Here is a 24,270-nt window from a genome sequence, read left to right as displayed (position 1 = left end):
AGTGTTTCTGAATGTCCTTTATGATGCCCTCATGGTGATGGAGACCATGACAGACCCTTAAACAGAACAGGAATGAGCCTTTGAAGCACCCCTATATCTACCTCTCTCAAAGGGCAGAGCTAGCTGAGCCCAGCCCAGAGGGCAGAAGCCTGAGTGGAGGTGACACACAATCCTGCACAGTGCTGGGCCACCTGTGGCTCTGCACAGACCTCCTGACTGACCTGGGCTAGCTCTCTCCACCCTTGTGCCTTTTCTCCTGCCTTTTACAAGTCCTGTCTATGTAATTCATAAATGCACAAGCTGTCTCCTACCACACACTTTATAAACTGAAAAGGACTCCAGCAGCACAGGCCACAAATGAGAATGTGCCTTCTGGGCACAACTGCCCCACCAGTCACTCAGCTAAGGCCACTGCTGGATGGTCGAGATCTGACCAGAAACATTCACAGTCCTCATTACAACAGGTGCCTCAACATGGGTAGTGGGGAGGGAGAGCACAGGCAAACATAAAAAGCAGAGACAAGACAAAAATGAAACTCCCAGAATGCGTTTGATATTTGACATTTGCAGCAGCAATTTCTCTCCTGGCTCCAGCAGCCCCCAAGACGGGCTGCAGATGTTTCCAAAAGGAAACTTGGACAAACAGAGCTCTGAACTATGGCGTTGCTGGAACACGTTATGAAAGATGCTGCTTCTTGTTGTTCCTTGTTACATCTGAGGTTATAGATGATGTTTTCTGGGAGCACTGACAGCATCAAGTGCGTGCTGGTTGCCAAGCCAACACACTCAGAGGCGCTGGGCTCTCACTTCTTAAAGGAGCACAGCTGCTTTTGCAACGCTGTATTGTAACAAGGAAACACCAAAGTGAACTGAAGCACCAACAGGGAGCCCAAAGGAAATGCAGGCTGATGCCTTCTCTGGGCCAAACGCAGCGCTGATGTGGTGTGATGCAGCAGTTGCCTCTAATGGTGTCACTGCACCTGGCTTGAGATGTGGTTTTTAAAGCAAATCTGAGCCACACACTCCCAGAGGAGCTTAGGGATCAAAGAGATTGCTGGCTGATGCTCTCTACGTGTCTGACTCCCAGCCATGGGAACCAACAGCACCTGCACACCACGTTATCCCACCCTGCTCCCTTTCAGACAGTAATTTTTGCATTCTGCCCACAACTGTGCCAGACCCTCCAGCTCCTACCAACACATGTCAGTCACTGACTGATTTCTGAAGCCCTAAGAGGAGGTGGGAGAGCAGCACCAGCTCCTCAGAGAGGTCATGACTGGACAAAAACGATGTCTTACTAGATTGATTGATAGGGCCAGGCACAGAAAAGCCCAGAGAGACTGGTCTATACAGTAATTACTGCATATTTTAAAGTTAGGGAGAAGAAAGCTGAGGGTAGGGAATGTGAGAAGATGGAATTTCTGCGCTTTTATTCTTCATCCTCTGCAGGAGAACAACTGAGAAGGACCTTTGGAGAATAGTAAACCTCCCAGCATTTTCTACAAGTGCCCCAGAGAGGCTCTGTTGTCCCCACCTACACTGTCTTCAGCAAGATACTTTGAATATGTCTGTAACATTCCAAAAATGTGTCCCAGAAAATGACACTTGTACTACACTTCACACAGAGAAGGAAAGTTTCAGACACCTGGTATGTTTGCCTGTATCTAAATTGGCAGAGATGATGGTGTACAGTAATTACTGTCACATTTCCTGGGCAAAGGGAGGGAGATCAAAATGGCTAATTAACAGCTTCTTTCCCATGGGAGCCATCAATGACATGGCAAGACACCTTCTTCCAGCTCTGTAAATTAAATAACAGAAATGGGACAAACCCAGCAGTCACATTCAGCTCTGGATGTCATTGATTTTACATCCTTCTGTGCATTTTGCCTGCATTGCTCAAGACATGTCGCTCGTTGGAAACGCAAATCTACAACAAGGCTGGGAGGCTCTTTTGGGGAACAGCCATTCAGGGAGCTTATTGGAGGGGGCTTACTAGCTCCACAAGGACTGGGGCAGCAGCAGCACTGCTGCCCGTGCCAGCAGCCAAACAAAGAGGAAAGCTCTGACAAAAGCAGTCCTGTTGGAAAGACCAAAAATACCCCCACACAAAGGAGCCCTGTTTGTATGTCTACTGCCAGTGCCATCAGAATATTACCACTTGTATGGCAAGAGAGAGAGAAGGGAAATGGAGATTAAATGAAATGTCACTAGAGGAGGGGACAAACCACCAGCACACCATGGGACCAGGCTATGACTCTCAGTGCTTTTCAGCCTGGAGAGGCTGTGGCACTGAGTAACCCCAAACACGGAGCTGCCATTCTGCAGCTCCAGGCTCACTGGAGAGGGGCTGAGGGCCCTCTGAGCACCTCTGTCCAGCTGAGCACCGTGGTGATTCTCTAACACTGCTGGGAACAACATCCTCTTTACCTGGAAACTACCAGGCAAGGTTATGGAAGACAATGTGATACAGAACTGTGTCCCTAGCACACAGCAGGAGGGTGAAACAAGCACAATTCCTGCCTTCAACATGACTGGTGTTTTTTTGGGGTTTTGGGGTTTTTTTTGCATAGCTGACCTAAAGGGACTCTGCTGAAGCACTACTTGCTATGACAGGGCAGGCTTTCAGGCTTGCATTCCCTGCACCTTATAGAAATATGCTTGTCTAAAAGAGCAGATGGTCAGAGGAATATGTCTGCTCCAGATACCCATTTAGTCAGCTTTACAAAGCCTGAAACTAAGGGCTGAATTAAGATAAATTACATTCCAACTTGTAATGTGGTTTGTCCCTTCCCAGTTTTCTCTACAGTTGTTTCCTGCTGTCTGAATCCCCTCCCTTCTGGGGAAGTATCTGCCATCACACAAAAGCTGGTTTGTCTCTGGATTAGCAGATAAAACTGGACCTTTTTCTATTGTTCTTAGCTTATCTTACAATTTTCCTTTTTTCTCTGCCTCTTCCCACCCCTGCTTTGCTCTCTCATAGCCTCCATCTCACCAGCTCTCCTGCTGCTGAGCCTGTTTCCCCACACTGCTCAGCCCCTTACTCCTCCATCAGATCAATATTGTCACTTCTCCATCCCTCTTCATAGGTCCAGGGCTCCCCCTTTCTGGTTCACTTACAGACTGACAGCAGTGTCTGCCTTCCCCCAGCCTCCCCCATGGATCTGCCATGGGCTGCCCTCTCACCCACCTTCCTCATGACTCCAGAGCCAAAAATGCCCAGCCTCTAGTCAGATTTTTGTTGCCATGTCAGGGAACTTGCTACAGCTCACCACAGAGTGCCTTTGCATCCCACATAGTCTGGGTTCCCTGCCAATGAATGAAGGGCTACATTTGTCACTCTGCTATGACATGTTACTGTCCTTAACACTGTCTGACACCAGGACACAGACACTGTCCTGGGGCTCTGGTAATAGATTTCAGGAAATGCTTTCCCTTCATCTGTCAAAAAACAAAATTCATCAGATAACAGTGTGCGTAATCCAAACACCCTCCAATTACAAACCTGAATTTGGCATATAATGAAGAAAGCACTTAATGAGTTGAGTCACTATACATAAAGATATATTGTAGAAGATGCCTCACAACGTTCGTGACTATTATCCCTAATTATATAAATTTGACTGGTTAGTTACTGCATTACTGAAAAAACAGATGCATTTTAAGCGCAAAAGGCCAAACCTTTGTAGCTTGATATTGCTGCAGTCCTAATAAAATGGATTATGTTGAATTGCTGGTTCCCAGACAACACTGCAGCCCCTCACAGCCTCCTCCCAGTTAGCTGACTACAGCTTTCCAGTGAGCAAAGAAAAAAGCTGCCACTCCTGTGTTTCACTGCAAGTCAGACACATCCTGTGCTCTCCCACTGGGTCCAGTGCAAAGCTTTCCCTGTCAGGCTACTTCAGAGTGAGCTCCTGAGGATCACGCCAGCACGTCCCTTTGCATCACACATTTCACACCACAGGACAATGTCTGGCTTGACAAAATCTACAGCTCTCATTCTCCACTCTTAATAATCTCACGGTCTTCACCAGAGGTGCTGTGTGTGCAAGTGAGAAGGGACATGGACAGGCATGAAGCAGGGAGAACACATCGAACTCGGTGGTCTCAGGCTGTACCAAAGGCAAGATGTCCTCAGGAGCACCTCCAGAAGAACAGCGTGGGATTTGTGTCTGCCAGAAGTACATGGCTCAGCTGGTCTGCTGGGGTAGCCCAAGTACATAAACCAATTTATATGCACAAAATGCACAGGAGAAGAAATAGGTGCTTTGCCACCCACACTCACATCACACCCCTAACGGCTTCCTGGGGGCTATGCCAAAAACCCTGACCTATTCTCCTGCACATATCTGCCTTTGACTTGGGTGGCTGCCAGACCAGGCCCTGAGGCTGCCCTGCCCACAGCTCTGCGTGCTCTCCCACGTTCCCATCGGTCTGTTTGAAAGGAGAGCATTGATGTGTCTCCATAATGCAGCCATTACCAGCACGATGCTGAGACGGATCAATCAGAGGCAACACAACAGCCAGATTCAGACGATTCCAAAAATCGAGGTCAGATTCAGTAACTCTTAGACACTGAGAGAGACAGATATACACAAAGGCAAATTTTAACCGTGCATATCTAAAAATGTCACTTGTAGTGATGGATTGGCTGAGTTTTTGGGAAGAACTGTTACCTCCTCCCCCATCACCATGCCTCGCCTCTGCATCAGTGTTGGCACAAGGTGTTTCTGTCGTGGTGGCCTTATCCTAACTTTTCCCTTAACACACAGCCCTCTGATTTCACAGCACAAGCCCTGCAGATGGGTGTCCTGCTGCTTTGCTGTGCCTTGAAGGGTCCATTGCCCTGCTACAGAACACCTCTCTCCAGGAGAGAGACATTTTGTGGCTAAATCCCAGCTCCTGGGTCAGTCAGATGCAGCAGCCCTCCCCTAAGAGAAGCACCTCAAAATGCACCAGGGATTGGGTGATGGACAGCTGCCTGGGAAATCCCTGTTTGAACTAGTGCTCTGCTGCACATAAGGTTGTTGCAGTTGCTGGGGATTTACAGACTCCAACATGAAGGCTGAGAAGCCAAAGATTTTCCTAGGTTACGGTGCTGGACCTGTACCAGAGAAAATAAAAATCCCTGTAAATCTACTCAAACCCACAGCTTGGCTTAATTATCTCCATCGACCTTGGCCTCCTGAGCATTTTCTCCTCAGATGTTTGGAGCTAGTAAGCTACTACAAATGATTAAATGATTCACATTATTGATAATTATGTGTATCAGGAGTGACATTTAAAAATCCTACCTGATGCACTATCCCACCAAAGTTACAATTTGCAAGCAGACAAACACAGCAAAGATGATTAAATTTTTCTGCAAATAACAATCCTGATTTCAAATTCTGAACTGAATACCAAAAATTTAGAAATCCTGTCCAACACTGCATTAAGCATATCCATCTAGTAAATACTAGTATGAAGTAGCAATACACACCTTGGGCCCTTTCTATCACTACAGTAAGTTGCTAACTGGTTTCTCCTTCAAAAAGAGAAAAAAAATTGAAAGAAATGTATCTTAAGTATTCTACAAAGGTTTACAGTGCACTGATTAAATGTGTGCTTAGCCAGTGCCTGAGTGTGCAGTACACAAGTTTCCAGAGATCTCCAGAGGAATTCAGGCATGAAGGCAAGCAGTTCTGGGGACTTTTCCAGTGCTCAAGGACAAAGATGTCATGAGATGAGCTATATTAAGACTCCCAAACAAAAGCTGCACATATTGACAGTAATCTCCACACCAGGGATCTCAGAGCCTGAGCAGACAGTGAGCAAACTGCAGGGAAGGAGGAAACAGGCCACGAAGAGGTGACTCAAGCAAACTTCACCTGGATCAAGAATGATCTTGTTCCTTGAGCAAATGGGTGTCCCCAGCACCACTGCATACCCTAGAATGCTTCCTCATTTTGTCTTGTCCTGCCTTTAACCACTTGCCTCAAAAAGCAACATGAAAAGGCATTACTATAACACCTGCTGATGGCCAGCAGTGGTTTCCTTACTCCTGTCACTCATTAGCTACAAACTCAACTAAACATTTGGGTCTCTCTCTGAGCTTGAGATAGCCTGAGAAAAGCATCTCTCTCCTCCCTTTCTAAGGATAGGATATTACTTTACATCTTGTAATGCCCACTTTTCCATATGTATAGGGGGACCTGTCCAACAGCCACCCAAATCTATGGCAAAAAGAAATGCACTCAGTCTCCTCACTGTTACGAGCTACAGCACCTCACCTCTCCTGCTTTTCTGCTGGGTAAACATAGAATAATGCAAAGAGACAAGACCTCGTTATCATCTCCCCTGTCATCAACATTTTGCCCCCCTGAATGCTCACACATGATTTATTTTACCTTGGCCAAAATTTGAAAGCCAACCTGTGAGAAGAGATTTAATATATAAAAACGTTTACTTTTAGTAGAGATGTCCATTTCCAGCACAATTACTTATGAAATGACTGTACAGTCCAAGAGCCTTAAAATTCTCCAGCTGCTGAGAAATTATGGATAGCATCTCCAAATGCTGTCAACAGCCAACAAAACATTGCTAGAAAGATCTCTTTAGCATGCATGAATGGATGCATCAAGGGCAGTTGTGTCTCTATACAAGAGAAAATCTTCTTGCACTGTGCTTTTGGGGTTTGGAGTGAGAACTCTGCACAAAGATAATTAGCATTTACTTCTAAAACAGGAAACTTGCTTTGCATATTTCATTTTGACACAGTCACACTCTTCTTTTTTTTTCTGCAAACAACAAGCTGAATTGTAAAAACCTTACATAGTTTACAAATAGACTAAGTCCCAGTGAGCATCCAATGAAATATGACTGGGCAAGGACAAACAAATGCTGATGCTAAGTTGTGGTGTTCCCAGCCAGCATGAGCAATGCATTATTTTGCAAATAGTACATGGTTTCAAGAAGGTCTTGTTGCTTGTGAGCAGTAACAGGAGAATCCATCCTTGTTGCCCACACAAATGCACAAGTCATCCATGTACAACAGCTGGGCAGTCTCCTACTCCCTGGTAGCCCAGAGGACCTGAGCAGCTGTTCTGTACCAGTCTGCAGCCACTCCCTTGATGGATAACCCTGTCTCATTTAGGAGAAAGGCCTTTCCTGAAGCCTTCTCAGAGCACTGCCCAGAATCCTGTGCAGGTATCATCTCTGTAACCCCGGGTGAAGACGCAGCCCAGCCAGTGCTCTTCCAAAGCACACAGCCCCTCATGCCAGCTCCCCCACGCCATGCTTGACTCCCGCTAACATTCCCTTTAGAGACACGTCCAAGGGTCTGCAGAGCCCCGTGCTCTGCAGCAGGCATTGAGGTGCATTACCTGCGGTCTCCCTGCTCCCTGAGGACAGCTCTCCGTTGATGCCATTCTCTTTGGTCTGAACGTAGGTCCCCGGCTGCTCGTGGCCGCCCAGCCTCAGCTCCTCGTCCTCCCGGTAGGGAAACCCATTGGCACTTCTCACCAGGGCGGCGCTCGCGCCACCCTGATCCTTGATTTCGGGTGAGTGGGGGTGTGCAGAAGCCTCTGTTAGCTGACCTGAAGTCCAGTGTGATGCCTTGGCTTCGTCTTTCCTGTCCTCAGCCATGGCTCCTTGCCTTCACCGCTTGGCCTGTAACGACACGAGCAGGAGATCAATTCTCAGCGGGTGACTGTGTCCCTGACCATCAGCACAAGCATATCACCAGCACTGCTGCTGGCAAATTCAAGTCTGGCAGGGGAAAAGGATCTGTGTGTTTGTCCTAGCTGTGAAGGAACTGATTTAAACCCCAAAGAAACCACCAGCAGTAAAAATTATGGGTCAAGTCCTCCCTGACTCTCACGTGCCTTGCAATTATTAACACCGTTTTCTTGATGGCTGCGATTCATTAATCTGATTTTAACGCATTAATTGCAGCTACAAGATCAACCCAATTAACAAGAAGTGAATCTGTCATCACAGTGCCACCAGCCATTCCCAGGGCAGTAAAGGAAGAATGCCACAACTGCTACAAGTGAAGCTGCTGCTGCAGTGGCACCGAGGGGTGCTTGTCAGGCACAGAACCACAAGGTGACGTGGCCCCTCCAGCACATGCAGTCTGCTACTTGTCATGACAGAAGGCAAGTCTGGGAATGTGCACTGGCTTCCTGAACACCCATGCTGTTTGACTCCAGTTAAATGCCCTCTTAAATGCTGCTATGTGAATGGTCACACACATTTGTCTAACCCTTTTGTCCAAAACAGTCCATGGGGACCAGTCTGTTTCTCACACAAGCATTTACATTCTCTTTTGATTATCAGCACTTAGACTGAAATAAAACTAATCATTATTTGATGCTTCACACATATTCCACTCCTGTTGGTTAGCTCTCATTTGCCCAAGCCAAGGAAAGAAGCCACTGCATAAGCCATAGTACTTGGCTATCCCTCACAGATAAATGCAGCAGTAGCTCCTCAATATGTAAACCTAGGAAGGCAATAAATCATAATCATGTTTTGATGATTCAGCAGCCTCTGGAGAGAAGGCAACATGCCCCTAGTTAGCTACTTCAAAGTGGAAACCAGCAGGCCTTTTCCAAAAGCACTTGCCACCTCTTTTTTTTTCCCTGGGAGAAAGAAACATAAAAGCAGTGAGCTGAACACAGTCAACCAGCCACATATCAGAGAGGCTGAGCAGTCTAGAAAAGGCAGCACAAACTGGATAGTGCGTATATTCTGCAGACATTTAACAACAAACAAACCAGAAAAAGAAACTAGTTTTCACAATGTCAGGTCAGTTTGAAGAAAACCTCTAAACATGACAAAAGGCTATTTGCCAGATGATCATTCATAATTGATAATCTGACCTCTTTCTGCTCAGACATTATAATTTAATAATAATTAAATTTCAGAGCTACTTTATCTTTTTAAAAAAACACGGTGCATCACAAAATTACATTTCATTCACATGATGTGACTCAAACTGGAGTTCCATATCAAAAAGGACTAATAATTCTTTTGCTTCACGGTGAAATCTTGTTGTTTTAGGAAGTGCTCTACCAGCTCTCACCCCGACCCAGCATCATTCCCTGGAGGTAACCAGCTGCATAAACACTGAAGGAGCTGGTGAAACTTGCAGCCCAGGTTTTCCTTTGGGCTGTAATGAAAATGATGGGATGAGCAGTGTGACAAAGGAAGGAGGCATGTCTCAGTCTACCACAGGTAAGGAAAGAAGCATGCTCCACATCCCCTTGGCTTTCCCCCCCATCTCACACCACACCAGGAGAGCTGATGGCATCATTACAAAGAACAGCTTAAGATGGGCAAACCCCCTTGCCTAGAAACAAAAAATCAACACCTCTGCTTCTAGATTTGTTTACTGCATGATTCTAGAGAACATTTTCTGATCAGAGCCTTTGCAAAACATGAGGCCACGGGACAAATGTCTTTTTGTCTTTTATAGGAATGAGCAGCACACAATTCAAAGCCACCAACATTTGGGATATGAGATCAGAATAAATCCTGTTCTGGGGGGGAAAAAAGGTGACAATTCTTATTTATGTCCCTTGAGGAAGCTCAAGAAAAAAAAAAAAAAAAAACAAACAGAAAAAACAACCGAAGAAAAAGCCCAAGCCTTAACTCAAGATTTCCCTCACCAACCCAGCTTTGAAGCTGAGAGCAAGACCCAGGAGCAGGATGAATCTGCCCACCAGCTTGACCAGTTTTCAGCCCCTGGGTCACCCATGAGAGGAGCCCAGAACTACAGCAGGACAGGAAGAACTATAAAAGAGCCAAGTGCTGGAATGTGGTTTTGAAAATCACTGGGACAAATGGAATGGTTATATTCCACCACCGCAGTTTGGTAGGTATTATCCCTGAAGTATCCCTCCTGGTTCCAGGCAGACACTCCTGCTTCACTCAAAGCTCTTGAGGAAGGATATTCACATCCTCACAATGGACTGTGTCACACAAGTCCCCAGTGAAAATAACAAAAGTGCTTTTATCTTTAAAAATAAATACAGTGGGCAGACTTCAATGTGAGCTGCGTGTATCTGGAGGCAGAATTTGGCTCAGTACTTATAAAAGATGGTTAGAGAGTAAAGCATGGATGAATTCATTCTTGCCTCTCTGTTATTCATCAAGTGCTCTCAGGGTTTATAATGGTAGGAGAGAAACAGCCAGTGAGTCACACAATGCATCTTTGTACTCAGCAATTTAGCAATGACTCTCTGCCGTGTGCTGTGATTCATCTCCAGCTTGGGTTAAAATCCAGAATACACAGGTGTCCTTTGCACCATCAAGTGAGTTGTTTTTCTTTCATTTTATTAGCATACAATGGAATTCAATTAATCAGGTAAAGTAAATACTGACAGAAATATCAGGAGTGGCCAGACAATATAGCAGAATTTAAATAGTGATAGCTATGTCACAAGAAAAAACCTGGAATAATTTGGACAACCTAAGGAACTGCTGTACTTCAGGGAAGCAAACAGTCCCTCTTTTTACCGTGAGTTTCTTATTTTTTGCATAAGCTGCAATGAAGGCTTTCAAAAAAAACATAGATAAGAAGGCACAGCCAGTCCTCTAGAATGTCATGCTGCTTTAGTTTAAATTGATTTGGATCTTCATGAGCCTTTCTTTGCTAACCTCTACAAAAGAACTGCTGTATCAGGGAATGCACAGCAGCAACCTTACAGCATGTTCTCACTCTTTGTCTAAGGCCAGTGGTTGTGATGGGGTGACCAAGGCAGGTGCTTGAGCACAGCAGAAGGAGCAGTGCAGCTCACAGACAGAACCAGCCCACTAGCACAGCCCCTTGCTCCAAAGCCATTCTGGCACACACCATGCCCATGGGGCAGGCTGTGGTGGCTACACAGGACTGTGCTAACACTCCTGCCTCAGGATGCTCCTCACCTTGAAGCCTCACCAAAGTCACCCACACAAATCACAGTGTAAGACGGGGGAGGGAGACGTCCCCTCCTTCCAGAGGGATCAAGCAGATGCTGCTGAGCACCACAGATCACATCAGTGATACCGACCCACGCCTGTGGGCCATGCACAGCCCTCCCAAAAAGGCTTTCCTTGTCCAGAGTGACATTGAGGACACTACTGAAGCCATTGCTTATCTGGACAGATCATGCTGCACTGGCAGCAGCAGTGATGAGATACCTCACAGACCTTTAGTTCATGTTGTAACTCAGGCAGTGCACTGAGGGGACAGCATTACGGATCTGAACTGGACATCTTGTCTTCTGAACTAATAACCTGGAGGAGAAATTATGATAAAAATGAACTCTTCCCAGCTTTTTCAGCCATTTGGGAGCTGTACAGAGACAGAAAATACTTCAACATGGAGTGACATATCTCGTGGGGGGATATGTGGTGTGATGTGGCAGTTACCCCCTCCTTTTGCAGGCACTTTACACACATTTATTAATCCATATGCTCTTTGATGTGACACCGGCTCCTGCTGCCATGGCTGGGTTAAACCAAGCCTGAACACTTTGAACTCTATGCATAGCAAATCGCTCACAGTAATACAGCATTATATGCCACGATATGCAAAACCCAAGTTAATGCTGATTTAAATTCCCTGTCATGCTAGCTGTCCAGAATCATTTGAGTGTTATGTTAACATTGCCTTTGCATATAAATGGATGAATTTTCTACAAATTTCTTACTTTTTAAGACAACAGAATTAGGCCAATACTGAAGACTTTGGCTAATAGCCTGCCTTCCTGCTTCAAGCCATGTTTTTACCTGCTCTTGTACCTATGAGCCCATTCAGAGTGAAACGAGGATATTTAATTTCAGGGAAGCTAATTTATCAGCTCAGAGAAACAGCCACCTGGATACATAGAGGAACAACTACAATTCCAGTTCAGGCAAAAATTATCCCTGGAGTTTCCTGAAGGGAGAGACAATACACTCTTTTAAAAAAAAGCAAAACAAACTGTGGCAGGGGGCATGGCCAGACCCTGAGCACACTGGGAAGAAGAGGGGCTGTGCCCTGTGTATGGCTCCAGGATCTAATTCTGCTTCCCAGAGGGCAATTTAATTCAGATGCACCACAGCACTGACTCAGTTGCCCTGAGTTGCAGCTGCTTCCAAGTCCAGAGCCAAGAGAGGGAGGGGATTGCTCCACAGATGCAGGCTGGAGTGCACAGATATGGCTAATGGGCTTCCAAAACTCCTCAACTAGACTGCCTGGAAGAGACCTTTTTAAGAAATTCAGAGAATTTCTTTCAGGGAAAAGAAATTAATGAGGTGATATGTTTGTAATTCTTTGCAGAAAGAAGGGCATCAAGAATCCAAGAAGAAATTAAGATACCTTCAAAATGAATGACACTATACACAAACAGGATGCAATCAAACTTACACTAGTAAGTAACACAACAAAAGATATTTCATAACCACACACCACCTGTCCATCAGGGATGAGGGATCTGAACATTAAATACTAGGCACAGCGATTTAAAAGGTCCCAATGGAATTTGCCAGTAAATGGAACTTGCTAACAACTTACATCTGGAAGAGCCAAGGAAAGCAGGAGGTATCAGGAGGCTGGAATAGAAACAAGAGGCAGAAGGTAGGAAATTTAGATGCACAAGTTCCAATAACCTCCTGCCACCATCAAAAGCTCAGGCTGTAGTATATAGCACACAAACCTTACCAATGCTGTTGTCTTCAGGGACTCTCCACACATTCACAAAACAAGAAGGCCAAGGTTGGATGCCATTTCACCCCTGCATTTCAGATACCATACAGCTCTCAAATTAATGCCATTATTTTCAGATGTGAGTGGTGTGCTTCACACTGCTCAAACAGAATGACAGAACACAGCAGGGAGAGGGAGAAGGTCTCATGGTGTCTGATGGGGACCATGTCAGCTTCCTAAGAGGAACATGCAGTCATGGTCCAGAAGCCATGAAACAATTAACCAAAGCTACACTTGATGCTAAATGTCTAAGTGCTGTAATTGCAGTAATATGGAATATTATTAGACAGAATTATCCATTCCCTCCATGGCAGCCACTTCACCTCTCTAGTGGAATAAACAACGAACAAATTTCTGACATTTTATAACAAATATGATTTATTTCTTCCTTGTCCACTGCTTAAGTTATTAGCTTTCAGCTAGATCCCTCTTTCTTGACAAGAGCCAGACTACTCCCTTAAACAAAACCTTCCACCCTTTAAAAATGCAGGCAGTGGTAATTTCCTTGCACTTCCACTAGCATTTCGTGGGTTTTAAAGGCTTTTCCATTTCCACACTGCTAACAGTTAGTCAATAGCCACATATTCTTCATAGCCAATCCTTTGGATTGTACCTTGGATTACAAAACAGATGAAAAATAAGAGATGATGCCTGGACCAGAGGCTGAACAAAGGAAGCTTACTGTGGGAAGAGGAAGAAAACAAACCACAAGCTGTGTGCTTGCCAGAGCTGAGAATGAGGGATGGCTGCAGCCTCAAAAGCAGTGGATCAGACCTGCAGCACTGGCACAGCAGAGACAAATCCTCTGATTCTTCCTGCACAGTGTCCAGGCCTGTGACAGCAGAGATTTAAACCCTGCTCAGAGCTCCCAGCAGCTGAGCTGGACACCAGTGGAGCCAGGCAGGTGGGAAGGGTGGGTTATCCTGCTAGAGAAATTGCCCAGCTGTTAAAGAAAGGGCAATGCTTTAATTTCAATAAATGTCCACCTGACCAAGCCCTGCTCTGTGCTGAGCTGCAAACCCTGCTGGGCCAGGTGGTGCACCCAGGGGCTGAACAGAAGGGATGAGATCCAGCAGGTTGCATTTCCACTGGCAGGAAGCAGCTCTGTCCCAATGCAGAACACAGGCACAAGAATGAGCCATTCAGTTGTTACTCCTCCCTCCCTTGGGAAGGTGTTCACTTCTCTGGGCTGCTGAAAAGGCCCTCAGCTGACTCCTCTTGGATGCTCCCCTCTGAGACATTCTTGCCCTCACTCCCATGCTCAGGGATCACATATTAACTTGTTTAAACTCCAGAAATGTAAAACTGAGTGCCCTTCTCTCTTGAAATGGTGACATCATGGTACTAGAAGCTTGTGACCGAAAAAAAAAACCCAATTTAAAAAAATCTACTAGAGATCATTTTCAGATAAAAAAGAATCCCTGTACACCCCTTCTTGCTTCAACACCAACCCTTTTCAACAAACCCTTGCACTCCTATCTATCATAATTGCTTCCTGCAGGATACAGGAAAGGCATTTTAGCTGGTGAAGGAGATGGTAACCATAACAACAGCACCATGACAACTACAAGTGATATCTGAAACGTGAAATACAGCAAGAACTTATCACCAATAAATCTGGCCCAGAATAAGGATGGGAAAAGCACCAAAGAAGCTGCAGCAGTTAGTGCAGGTGACAACACAAAGGAACACAAGTGTCCCTGGATTGAATGGCATACACTCATGCACATCTTAAGATGAGGCACCATGACAGCCTGATGAGGAAACAGAGAAGGCAGTCTCTGCTCAGTCCTAGATCCCTCCTGTCCCAGGGGAGCTGGAGGAGGGAAGGAGTGCTTCTGGGAAGCCAGGAATTTTCCTGGCAGCTCCCAAATTTCTCAGCGGAGCTTTTTGTTTCCACAAGAGTCACTAAAACAAGGCCTGAGCAAGAAGAACAGGGTTCCTCTCATGGGAGTATCTCTGAGTCAGACACACTGCATTGCCTTTTCCAGCAAGCACAATTGCAAATGGACAGCATCCACTTCAGAGAGGGCACTGCAGTTGGCAGGCTTGGCTGAAACGGGAGGCTCTGCAGCCCTCAGCCATCTAAACAACCTGCGCCAAGGCTCTGACTTCAATTCTGGCAGAGAAAAAGATTCACCAGCCTTTTTGGCTACATCAGCTTTTTCACCCCTCATGCAGAAGGCACATTAAAACCCACCTCAAACAAACAGCACTGGCTCCAAGGGCTGTGGCAGATGAAGCCATTTGGGCTGTGATCAGACAGGAAAATATTCAAAGGTAGGGTCCTCTTAGGGCTTTTCACAGGGAATTCAGCCCACTGGTTTGCTACACAGGATTGCCCAGGGTAGGCACACCAAGCAGTGGATCCTTTCCCAGCTTAAATACTTTGTCACCCTCCGCACAGCTTTCCTCTTTTAACCCCCTTGATCTTTAAAACATCGCAATATTCTAACTGGAAAAGAAACCTTTCTTCATTGTACACTTCAGAGATTTTCAGTTCTATACTGAAAGCTTAATGAAACAAACACTCAACAACTCAGTTCTTATTTGTACTTTTAGAGTCTGTTTTTCCTACCAAAATAATTATAAAAGATTTGCCTCCTTTATACTAACAATTCTTCAAAAAGCTAAGAAGAACGGAGGAAACCTTTAGTTTCTGGAGGTGATTTTGAAGGCAAAAGATGATTCAGATTGCACCAGGAAATCTGACTCAAAAAGATTTTTTTCATATTTCCCTCTAACCACAATCACTTTAAACCTCAGTAAGGAGATAGCTGAAGATCCATGACAACATCACAGCTGAGCTGGAGGATGGGCTAGATAAGACAAGAGTACTTAAAACACTATTTAAGGAGGAAAATCTTCATTGGTCAGGGAGGAAGTGTACAATGTGATATAGCCATGGCAGCCTGGGGAAAACAACGTAGAACTACAAGAAATACTCACAAAGACATCACACTAAAGGCACTATCAATGCTACCAATATTCCACAAGTTTGGCTAGCTAAGACCCTGGTTGGCTAACAGAAATGAATACTGAATGCTTGGTTCCCCTCCTCACTGCCATTTCCATTGTAATTTTAAGTACTTATAAACAGCTGAGACAAAGCCATCATCTTCTTATATATTGCACAGGTACAGAAAGTGGCTACAGCATCCACCACACAGGACAATCATCTAATTCTCACCCTGACGTTTTCAAACCTGTTTTTTGAAGAGTCAGCCAATCTGGGTATTTGCCACTGACCCTGCAAACAGGCCACACAGCTCTGGGCTTCCTTTGCTCTGAAATTACAATTGATCAGCACTTGCATTTGGACATGGGCTGGTAAAGGTAACCCACAAAAAGACTGGAGTGAAAATCTTAAGGGTTTGTTTTCCCCACACTGATCTTACTAAGACACACTGATTTGATGTCGTATCTCTTCTCTCAAGAGATTCCAGGATGGATGACAGCTGACATTAGGCAGTGAGGAATTAATTAATTATGCTAATCTATTACTTGCATATTTTCCACACAGGACAGGTCCATGCTCTTGCCAACTGCAGGTGAGCTGCTCTTCATGCAGGTGAGGCCAACTGGACCATTCAGCAGAGGTCATATAAACTTGTCTGCTAAGCAAAGACACACACAACAAAATCTCATTTATCCAGAAGAAAGCTCTTTAACTGCACTGGTATGTCTTTGCCTTCTCTGCATGCATAACTTACTAACACAGCCCTCATTTCTTCTGGTTTCACCAAGATCTCATCAAGCGTGACACATTTACTCATGATCTTGACTTTATTCAGTGAGCTTTTAATTATAAAACAATAAATGCTGCCTCTATAAATGTGTCTGCACATTTTGATTTTTCAAAGGTCTCACCTACCTTTGAAAACTAAGTCTACCCCTTCTACAACACAACCTTTGGAAAAAATCCCAGATGCTATCTTTGGGAACATCATCATGTCAGCTACTGCAAATGGTAAAACATTTGTCTTGGGCTAATTTTTGACAGATTCTTCCCTCTAAATTCATGCAGGGGAACCAGCCTACAGTAGAATTCTGAAACACAGCTCTCTGCACAGTCTCCAGAGCCATGAACCCAAAGGGGAATCCAGGGATGATCCAAAGGGTAATCCAGGGGGATCCAGCTGCCATCCTAACTGAATTCCATCCTTCCATACATTGAATTAAAGGAATATGGTCAATTGTTCTGTAACTAAACATGCATCACAAAGATGATGATGCTAAAATGAAGTATGAAGGGGATAACAGGAAAGGATCCTCAAGCTGCTCCAGCTTGTTTGGGTAAAAATTCTTGCTCGTGTGAAAAAAGTTTCCTCCCCAAGTCAAGGGCAGCAGATTATTCTCTTGCTGAGCGTGCTTTGAGCTTCTCTTATTTACATTCAGACACACCAGGCAGTCATGCCAGGCACACAGTCAAGGAAAAGCATTGCACTGTCTACCAGAGACATTGTTTATTCATGCTGAAAAAGAGCACCAGGCAAAAAAAAGATGGTGCCCAGGTCCCTCCACCCAGACTCACTTCAGCAGCTTTGATTCTCCGATTTATGGTCAGGAAACCTTAAAGGGCCCAGGAATCCATCATGGCCAACAGGGATTAAAGCTTTTAGCTGCAGCACAAAGCTTCTAGCTCTAAATAAATAAATAGAAATAAGGAGACAAAGCATTGGAAAACCGATTGGGAAAGAGGTTATCCACAAATTCAGCTTGTTTCTATATTTATAACAAACTCGGCACCGATTAGTTAGTGCTAGAATTTTCTTTCCTAGGGAATGCCTGAGTACTGTTTGTTGTTCTGCAAATCCTTGGTCAGAAGTGGTAAGATTATTTCATCCCTTCATACTATTTTTTAACTAATGATGTTACAAATAAAGAATTTCTTTTAAATTAAATATACCCTTAAAACTTGTATGACTTAAAAATATGCTGTCCACCCACACTCAACCACCCACTTGTATGACCAATGACTGTATACCCTGGCAAATAAAATAATCTCTCCAGTCTCAAAATGAGAATACACAGAAATCTTCTGTGCTCTAAATGCTCCAGACAGTAAAATCACAATATTTGGGATATAGTTTTATCATATGGTAGGTTTACCCTGCCAAATCTTTACTCAACCAACACAGAAAAGAAAATAAAGCATTCAGTCACCCTCCAGCCTGTTCAGGCAAAGAGACAAGAGGGCATGGAGGACAGAGACAGTATTGAAGGAACTTGGAGCCATAGGAACTCATTTTGCAGCTCTCGCTTTCAGAGGAAGATTTTCCTTCAAAAGTGCTTTAATTAAGCTCTTGGACTGTGCACTAAAAGAGAAGTATATATGCCTCAGCCTGTACTTTAACTACAGTGATATTTGAAAAGTTTAATTTTTAATTCCTTGTGGTTTTGAACTTAGAAAATTAAGGTATCTAAAGCATGAGCAGGACCCAAGTCACTGAATCACTCAGTCTTTCCGAAATCTCAACTGCAGGATTTTCTGTCACAGCAAAGACCTATTCCAGAGACTCATTTCCTCCCTAAGCTCCTGTGGGTGTGGCAACTACCTGATTTCCTGCTACAGGTTGAGTTTAACCTTGTTCTGCTGGCCTCCCCTTTTTCTGCCACCCAGTGCCAAGGAGCTCATGAACACTCAGTCAGTGGCACATTTCTGGGATAAGACAAAGAGTGAAGTAGTAGTTAAAAAAAAAAAAAAAAAAAAAAAAAGTAGTAAGAGTGAAGGAAGCAGTAAAGGTAAGAAAGTTGCATTGGATGAAGAAACAACCTGTCAAGAATGGCAAGATGTGACTGAGGAACACGTTCCCTGAGGGAAAGACCTGGAAAAACCCCAAGCCAGGGAGCAGTGAGCAGTGTGTGTGTTGTTTTGATACAGAAAGACAGATGATGGGAAGGAGGAAAGCTCTGTTAATCTCCAACCAAACCATCCAGTCTGGACTCCTGCCACAGGCAGTGGCCACCATGAAGAGGCACACGAAGAAGCAAGGAGCCTCACAGAGTTTAGGCTAAATATCTACGTTCCCCCAGCTCAATCTCTACCAAGTGACACAGTTTGGTGATTTCCATCAGAGCCAGGTGCCTCCATGTCCTGCCAGGATCCACATCATCACACTCTTTCCCATACTCAGCACTGCGCACAGAAGGTACCCCCAGGGTGACTTTCTGGACAAGGAAAGTAGCTTTTCTTTGTCCCTCCATGGACTGTAGTCAGAGGTTTCAACTGAAAGGCCAAGAAGACACAAAAAAAAAAAGCACAACAGGTCCAAGTGGTTATGCAGAGCACAAAATATTCACACATGTGCTCAAGGGCTTCTGATGTCTTTTTTTAAAGCCAGGATCCAGCCTGGATCCCGGATTCATCTTGAATTTCTCTGTACATTTTCTTTTGCAAAGTCTGTCAGCAGCACTAATGCCAATGTTTGTTTAGGCTGCCTGAAAGCACTAATTATTAATCACAAGTGAAATAAATAGACCTGGAAAAGGTACAGAGAGCTCAACAAGGATGATAAAAGACCTAGAGAAGCTTCTGTGAAAGGAATGACTTTCACATGCTAACTCTTCATCCTGGGAAAGAAGGGAATGGGATAAATGCTTACAAAAACGTACACAAGTGTGCAGGGAGAAGAGAAAACAAACAATCCTCTCTCTACAAAGAGCTACAGTGCATTAAACAGAACTCAGTGGTGATGGGCTCCCTGCAAAAAAAATACAGCAGTGATTCTTCTCACTTTATGAAATTACTCTGTGCAGCAGGTGGTGCATGATGGAATTTTACATAGGTTCAAGAGCAAACTGCTGCATTTTCCTTTCATTGTTTTTCCCCATGGTTTCTCCATCTGAGAGCCTTTTTGGGGAAAGCAGTGTTTTACCACATAAATAACGTGTAGCTCTAATGTGGATTAGCGGCTTTGTTTGCTATTTTAATACTGACTTTAAATCATTGTGTGGTTTCTTCATTTATTTTTAAAGTGTAATAAAATGTCACATCCCCTCTCTGAGCACCACGGTGTTTAACAACTTCTACTGAAAAAACACTTTATGACACAGAGTATTGCTCTGCAAATGAAAAGCCCCTATTGATCAGGCAGGCTCTAGCTTTGTTGCTGTGATAAATTCCTAACTGAAACACAACATAAATCCCAGATATCCCTCTTCTGATGCAGCAAGAGATGCAGACCATGTCTTGCTACTTGCATGGAGCTGGTTCACCGCATGAAGAAAGGAGGTGCCAAATTTCAACCCATTCTGTGGAATCGACTTGATCACCTCCTGTTAAAAATCTAGAGGTGACTGAGGTGACACAGAGGTAATTATCAGGTGGGGGCCATCACCAGGAAGATCAGCTGAGAAAAATGTGCTCGGAAAAATGTGGCAGGGCTGCTGCTGAGGAGGAACAAGGAAGACAAATGGCCCTTCTAAAAGGACCTGGTTAAAGCCACTACTTGCAAGAAGTCTGATGAGAGACAGTGTGTGTAAATGTTTTATAGCTGAGAGGCTGAAAGCTCCAACGGTGTAAGCAAAATCTTGTACATTTTCTTTTTCATGTAGGGCAAGCAGTCTGAAACACATGTCCCACCAATGACCTCGACTCTGACCCAGAGGGGCTGTCTCTGGTTGAAAAGATGATTCATTCACTCTGCTAGAAGGGCTGAATGAATAGGCAGTATTCAGACTGCAGAACACTTATCACTTGGGATTCCCTCAAAATTTAGGTCTGACATGACTGGGTCAGTAACCACACGCTTTTGTTCCTAGCTCCTTGAACAGAAATGTCTCCTTGCATTCTTCAGTGGTTCCCACAAATCAGGTCGATTTTTATGGCTTGCTAATTATTACTGCTAGACTTCTGCAGGGCTTCAAGACGAAAAGTAGTGTATTTCCGAAAGCTCAGGGCACAAAACTTACAGACTAAATCACTATCAGGCAGCAACAAAATCCAGCCACGGCGGCCACTTGAATATACACATCTGGGTAGAAAGTTTTGTTCTGCTTTTGTTCACAGAGCATACTAAAAATTGCCAATAATGTAAAAGGAGCAAAACAAGTAACTGTCACAAATCAGACTTGGTCTAGAGGTGCATCAACATCTATCACACATACAGAGCTATCTGAAATGCCATAAAGATTGCACAGTCACACCTCAGGAACCGAGCTGTGGAAGAAAAGCGCGATAATTGTATAATCCTAATTGGGTCTCCTGCATAGACAGCCTACTGCCTAGTTCCAGAAACATTTTATTCTTCCCATTCCCTCTGTCTAGATTATCTCAGTATCTACTGCACCAGCACCCCATTGCCCCACAGGCTTCAGTCCCTCTCCCAGGGCCTGTCCATGCTTGCTGTGCAGTGTGCAGCTTTCCCCATTATCCTTCCCACATCACTGTCCACTTCCAGGCCCTCTCCTGCAGCTTTCATTCCTAGCAGCGGTTTCCCATTCCTTCATTAACTTTCAGTTTTCCTTCCTGGACTTCTCTGCCCCATTCACTCCCTCTCTCTTGGGCATGTTTTCTAACTTTGGTTTCCACTGATTTTTAAAGCACAGACTTTCTTCTCTTCTTCCAGAGACTATAAGCAAAGGAGAAGGCAGTAATTTATTTTTTCCCCCACTCACAGTGTTATGATATGATATGTATCAGGCAGGTCAGGCTCAGGGAGGGTCGAAGCAGAGACTTCAGCAAGTCTCTCCTGACAGCAAATGTTGAAAAGATGTGTTATCCCCTCCTCAACATCAAGGTCATTAAAGCACTTCACAGACAAGTTTTAACTTGAGTTAAAACAGCAAATCTGGATTCCTCAATGCAGCCTGGGAAGGCAGCTTTGCTCCAGGAAAGGGCAACTTGGGCCAAAACAGGTTTAGAAGAGAGCAAAAAATGAGCCTGACAGCCAGAGAGGAATATTGTAACCTAAGCTACAAAAAAGTTTGGCAAAGTGGTAATAGAAACAGGGTCTAATAATGGAAAGTAGCGAGGTACCTGAGCTGGCAGCCTCACCTGCAACACCCTGATCAGAAAATGTGTGAGGGGATGTGCACGTTATGCTCAGAGATGCATGAGCAGACAGGATTGCCACATCCATATTGTGAAAAATGAGATTCACTTTTCAGTAGATTTTAAGAAATAGGTTTTAATAAAAAGATAAGACAATTAGGAGATACGGAAAAAAAAGCAAAGTATGGCCAGCCGGGTGACTTGGCATTTAGCCAAGTCCACAAACTGCTATTTCACAGGCTTTCTTTAAATACACTTTCTGTTGAATATTCATATTTTTCTATAAACTAGTTTCCATATTCCAGGGACTGTTTTGCAGGGCCCCTCCTTGGGTCTGCCTTTTTAGAGCTGCGTGTTTCTGGGCTGTGTCTTCATCATCACCTCCAGATTGGGCCTTGGTCCGTGCTTTCTTCAGATGGGAGATGCTGATAGTTGGTGTATCAATAGCAGAGTCTTCTTTACCTGTTCACTGGGTGTTATCCCAGCCAAACAAGACAGTTTAAGCATACTATATCAATACTACCACGATGCCTAATTTTCTTTACTAACAGCAGAAAATAAAAACTTATATCCTTACCACAAAGTTATTAATCATATAGTACACATTTTGCAAAAAGCCAACTTTATAATAGTCATTTATAACAATATGGATGGCAAGCTGTGCACTGACCACACTGCAGGCCAGAGCCTGATTGTCTGATTTGAAGTACAAGGTGTAAAGACACCTGCAAAGACTTTTCTGAAGAGGCAGACAGCCTTCCTTTGTATCCCCTGAAAGGAAGCACAGATTCTGTCAGGGGAAAGCCAAGAACTCCCAACAGAGGCATCTCAAAGGCTTTGTCATATACTTTTCATCAGCAGAGTGCTGCCTGCCACTCAGATCTGGGCTCTATTCCTGTCCAAACTCCTGGTGCTGCTGGAAAGGCTTTCAGCAAGAGTCAGCTTGAATTCTGGAAGTTCAGAAAGAAGGTTTTTGGACTATCTGGGCCCCTCTGGCTGAGAGTAATGCAGTGCTCACTTCTCCTGTTGTGGATTCCATAACCTCTGGTCTTTTCCTCTGGCACTGCCACCACAAGTGTCTAAGGCATATCTGTCCCTCCCGGGCAGGTCCTGGCCATCCAAAGGGGCACAGCATGCCAGGGCCTCCCCCTCATCTCCCAGTGAGCCTGTGCTGAGAAACAAGCAGCAAGATACCTCAGATCTAGTCTCAAAGGTACAATTTACCTGAATTTACTCAGCCTGAGCCCTGAGATGAGGTTTGTCCTGGTTGTTGGAGTCCAGGACATCCCCCTGGATGGCCTGGGACCCGAGGAAAGGAATTGGAGCCCTGGACAGGGGGGTGTGAAGCCGGTCCAGGGGGCTCAGAGACCTTGGCACAGAGCCCAGGAAAACACCGGGTTTGATTTTAATCCATGGGAAAAGCTTCCAACACTGCAAAAGGAATTACAAACCACCAGGATGTGGAAACAGTAGTTTAGTACAGTAGACGATACAGAATTCAGTAGTTTTAGAGTTTATAGAATAGAAGTAAATGGGGACAAGATGGTGGAATTTGGGTGGTACCTCATGTACTTCTCCTTCTTCCTCGTCCTCCATCATTTGGGGTGGTGATGGCACAAAGTGGTTAGAGTGGATTGGAGCAAAGTAGAAATGTCACTTTTAGTGTGGGCACTGGGCATTGGTACAAAATAGTAAATAACCGACACGTAGTTATCTGTATAAATGTTAGGGAACATCCCCTCGGGAAGTCGGTCGCCTCGTGTCCCAGCTGCTGTCCGGACCTCGGCTGGGAGCAGAGAAAATTCTGAGATATCGAATAATAAACAACATGAGAAATCTGAAAACAGATCTTGAGGACTCTGCTTTTTTATATCAACGCGACTCGGGGCTTTTAGAGGGCCAAGGACTTTAAACCACCTAAATCTCGGGTGAGGAACCCACCCCGACACTGGGCAGTGCCAAAAAGTCATACTGAGACTCCTAACAGCCCCCATGCAACAGACCCCATGCAGAACATCAGGACACCTTTTTCTCAAGTCCAGAGTAAGAACCTGCCCCACCTCCAAATATTATCAGGAACAATAAACCACCATTGCTCTCTCTGCATCCAGACATGCATCATGTGAAACAAAAGACTCCCCCATCAAACATTGGATACGCCTTCAAAACTGTGAGAATGCAGCTGTGAATAAAGAGGCAGTAAATTCAACAGAATACAAAATAGCTGCAACTGTGCCAGTGTGTCCCTCTTCACTCTCATTCCCCTTAGCTCCTCTCTGGGCAACGGAGAAGATGTGCCTCAGCATACAGCCCATGCCCAGCCCTACAACACCCCTGTGGCCATGAAAATGCAGATGAAGATAAAGGTTCAGGGATGGAGACTTTTAGATCAATTCACAGATTGTCATAGTTCCCTCCCACCCCACACCTGATGTCTGCACTTTATTAGGCTGATGTGGCATTTGGAGGCATTTTTCCAGGGTAGAGGACTGAAGCATTTTCCAGCATCACTGGGTACCCTTCATATGCACTGTCAAATACCAAGAAATTATGAAAATCT

The 24,270-nt window shown here is 44.7% G+C and overlaps 1 protein-coding gene across 21 annotated transcripts in view; it reads right to left on the bottom strand.

Moving 5' to 3' along the window:
• Positions 1–24,270, bottom strand: part of MAP2 (microtubule associated protein 2) — a 232,492-nt gene that overhangs the window by 64,294 nt on the left and 143,928 nt on the right. For all 21 annotated transcript variants that reach the window (XM_066322388.1, XM_066322389.1, XM_066322392.1 and 18 more), the window contains exon 4: positions 7,365–7,650. In XM_066322388.1, the coding sequence (XP_066178485.1) occupies positions 7,365–7,626 (262 nt within the window). In that variant the 5' untranslated portion in view covers positions 7,627–7,650. The remainder of the gene's footprint in view (positions 1–7,364; positions 7,651–24,270) is intronic.

This window comes from Sylvia atricapilla, chromosome 7 (assembly GCF_009819655.1).
Source record: "Sylvia atricapilla isolate bSylAtr1 chromosome 7, bSylAtr1.pri, whole genome shotgun sequence".
Taxonomy (NCBI): Eukaryota; Metazoa; Chordata; class Aves; order Passeriformes; family Sylviidae; genus Sylvia; species Sylvia atricapilla.
The sequence above is the reverse complement of the archived record's forward strand: the minus strand, read 5'-3'. Positions and strand labels throughout refer to the sequence as shown.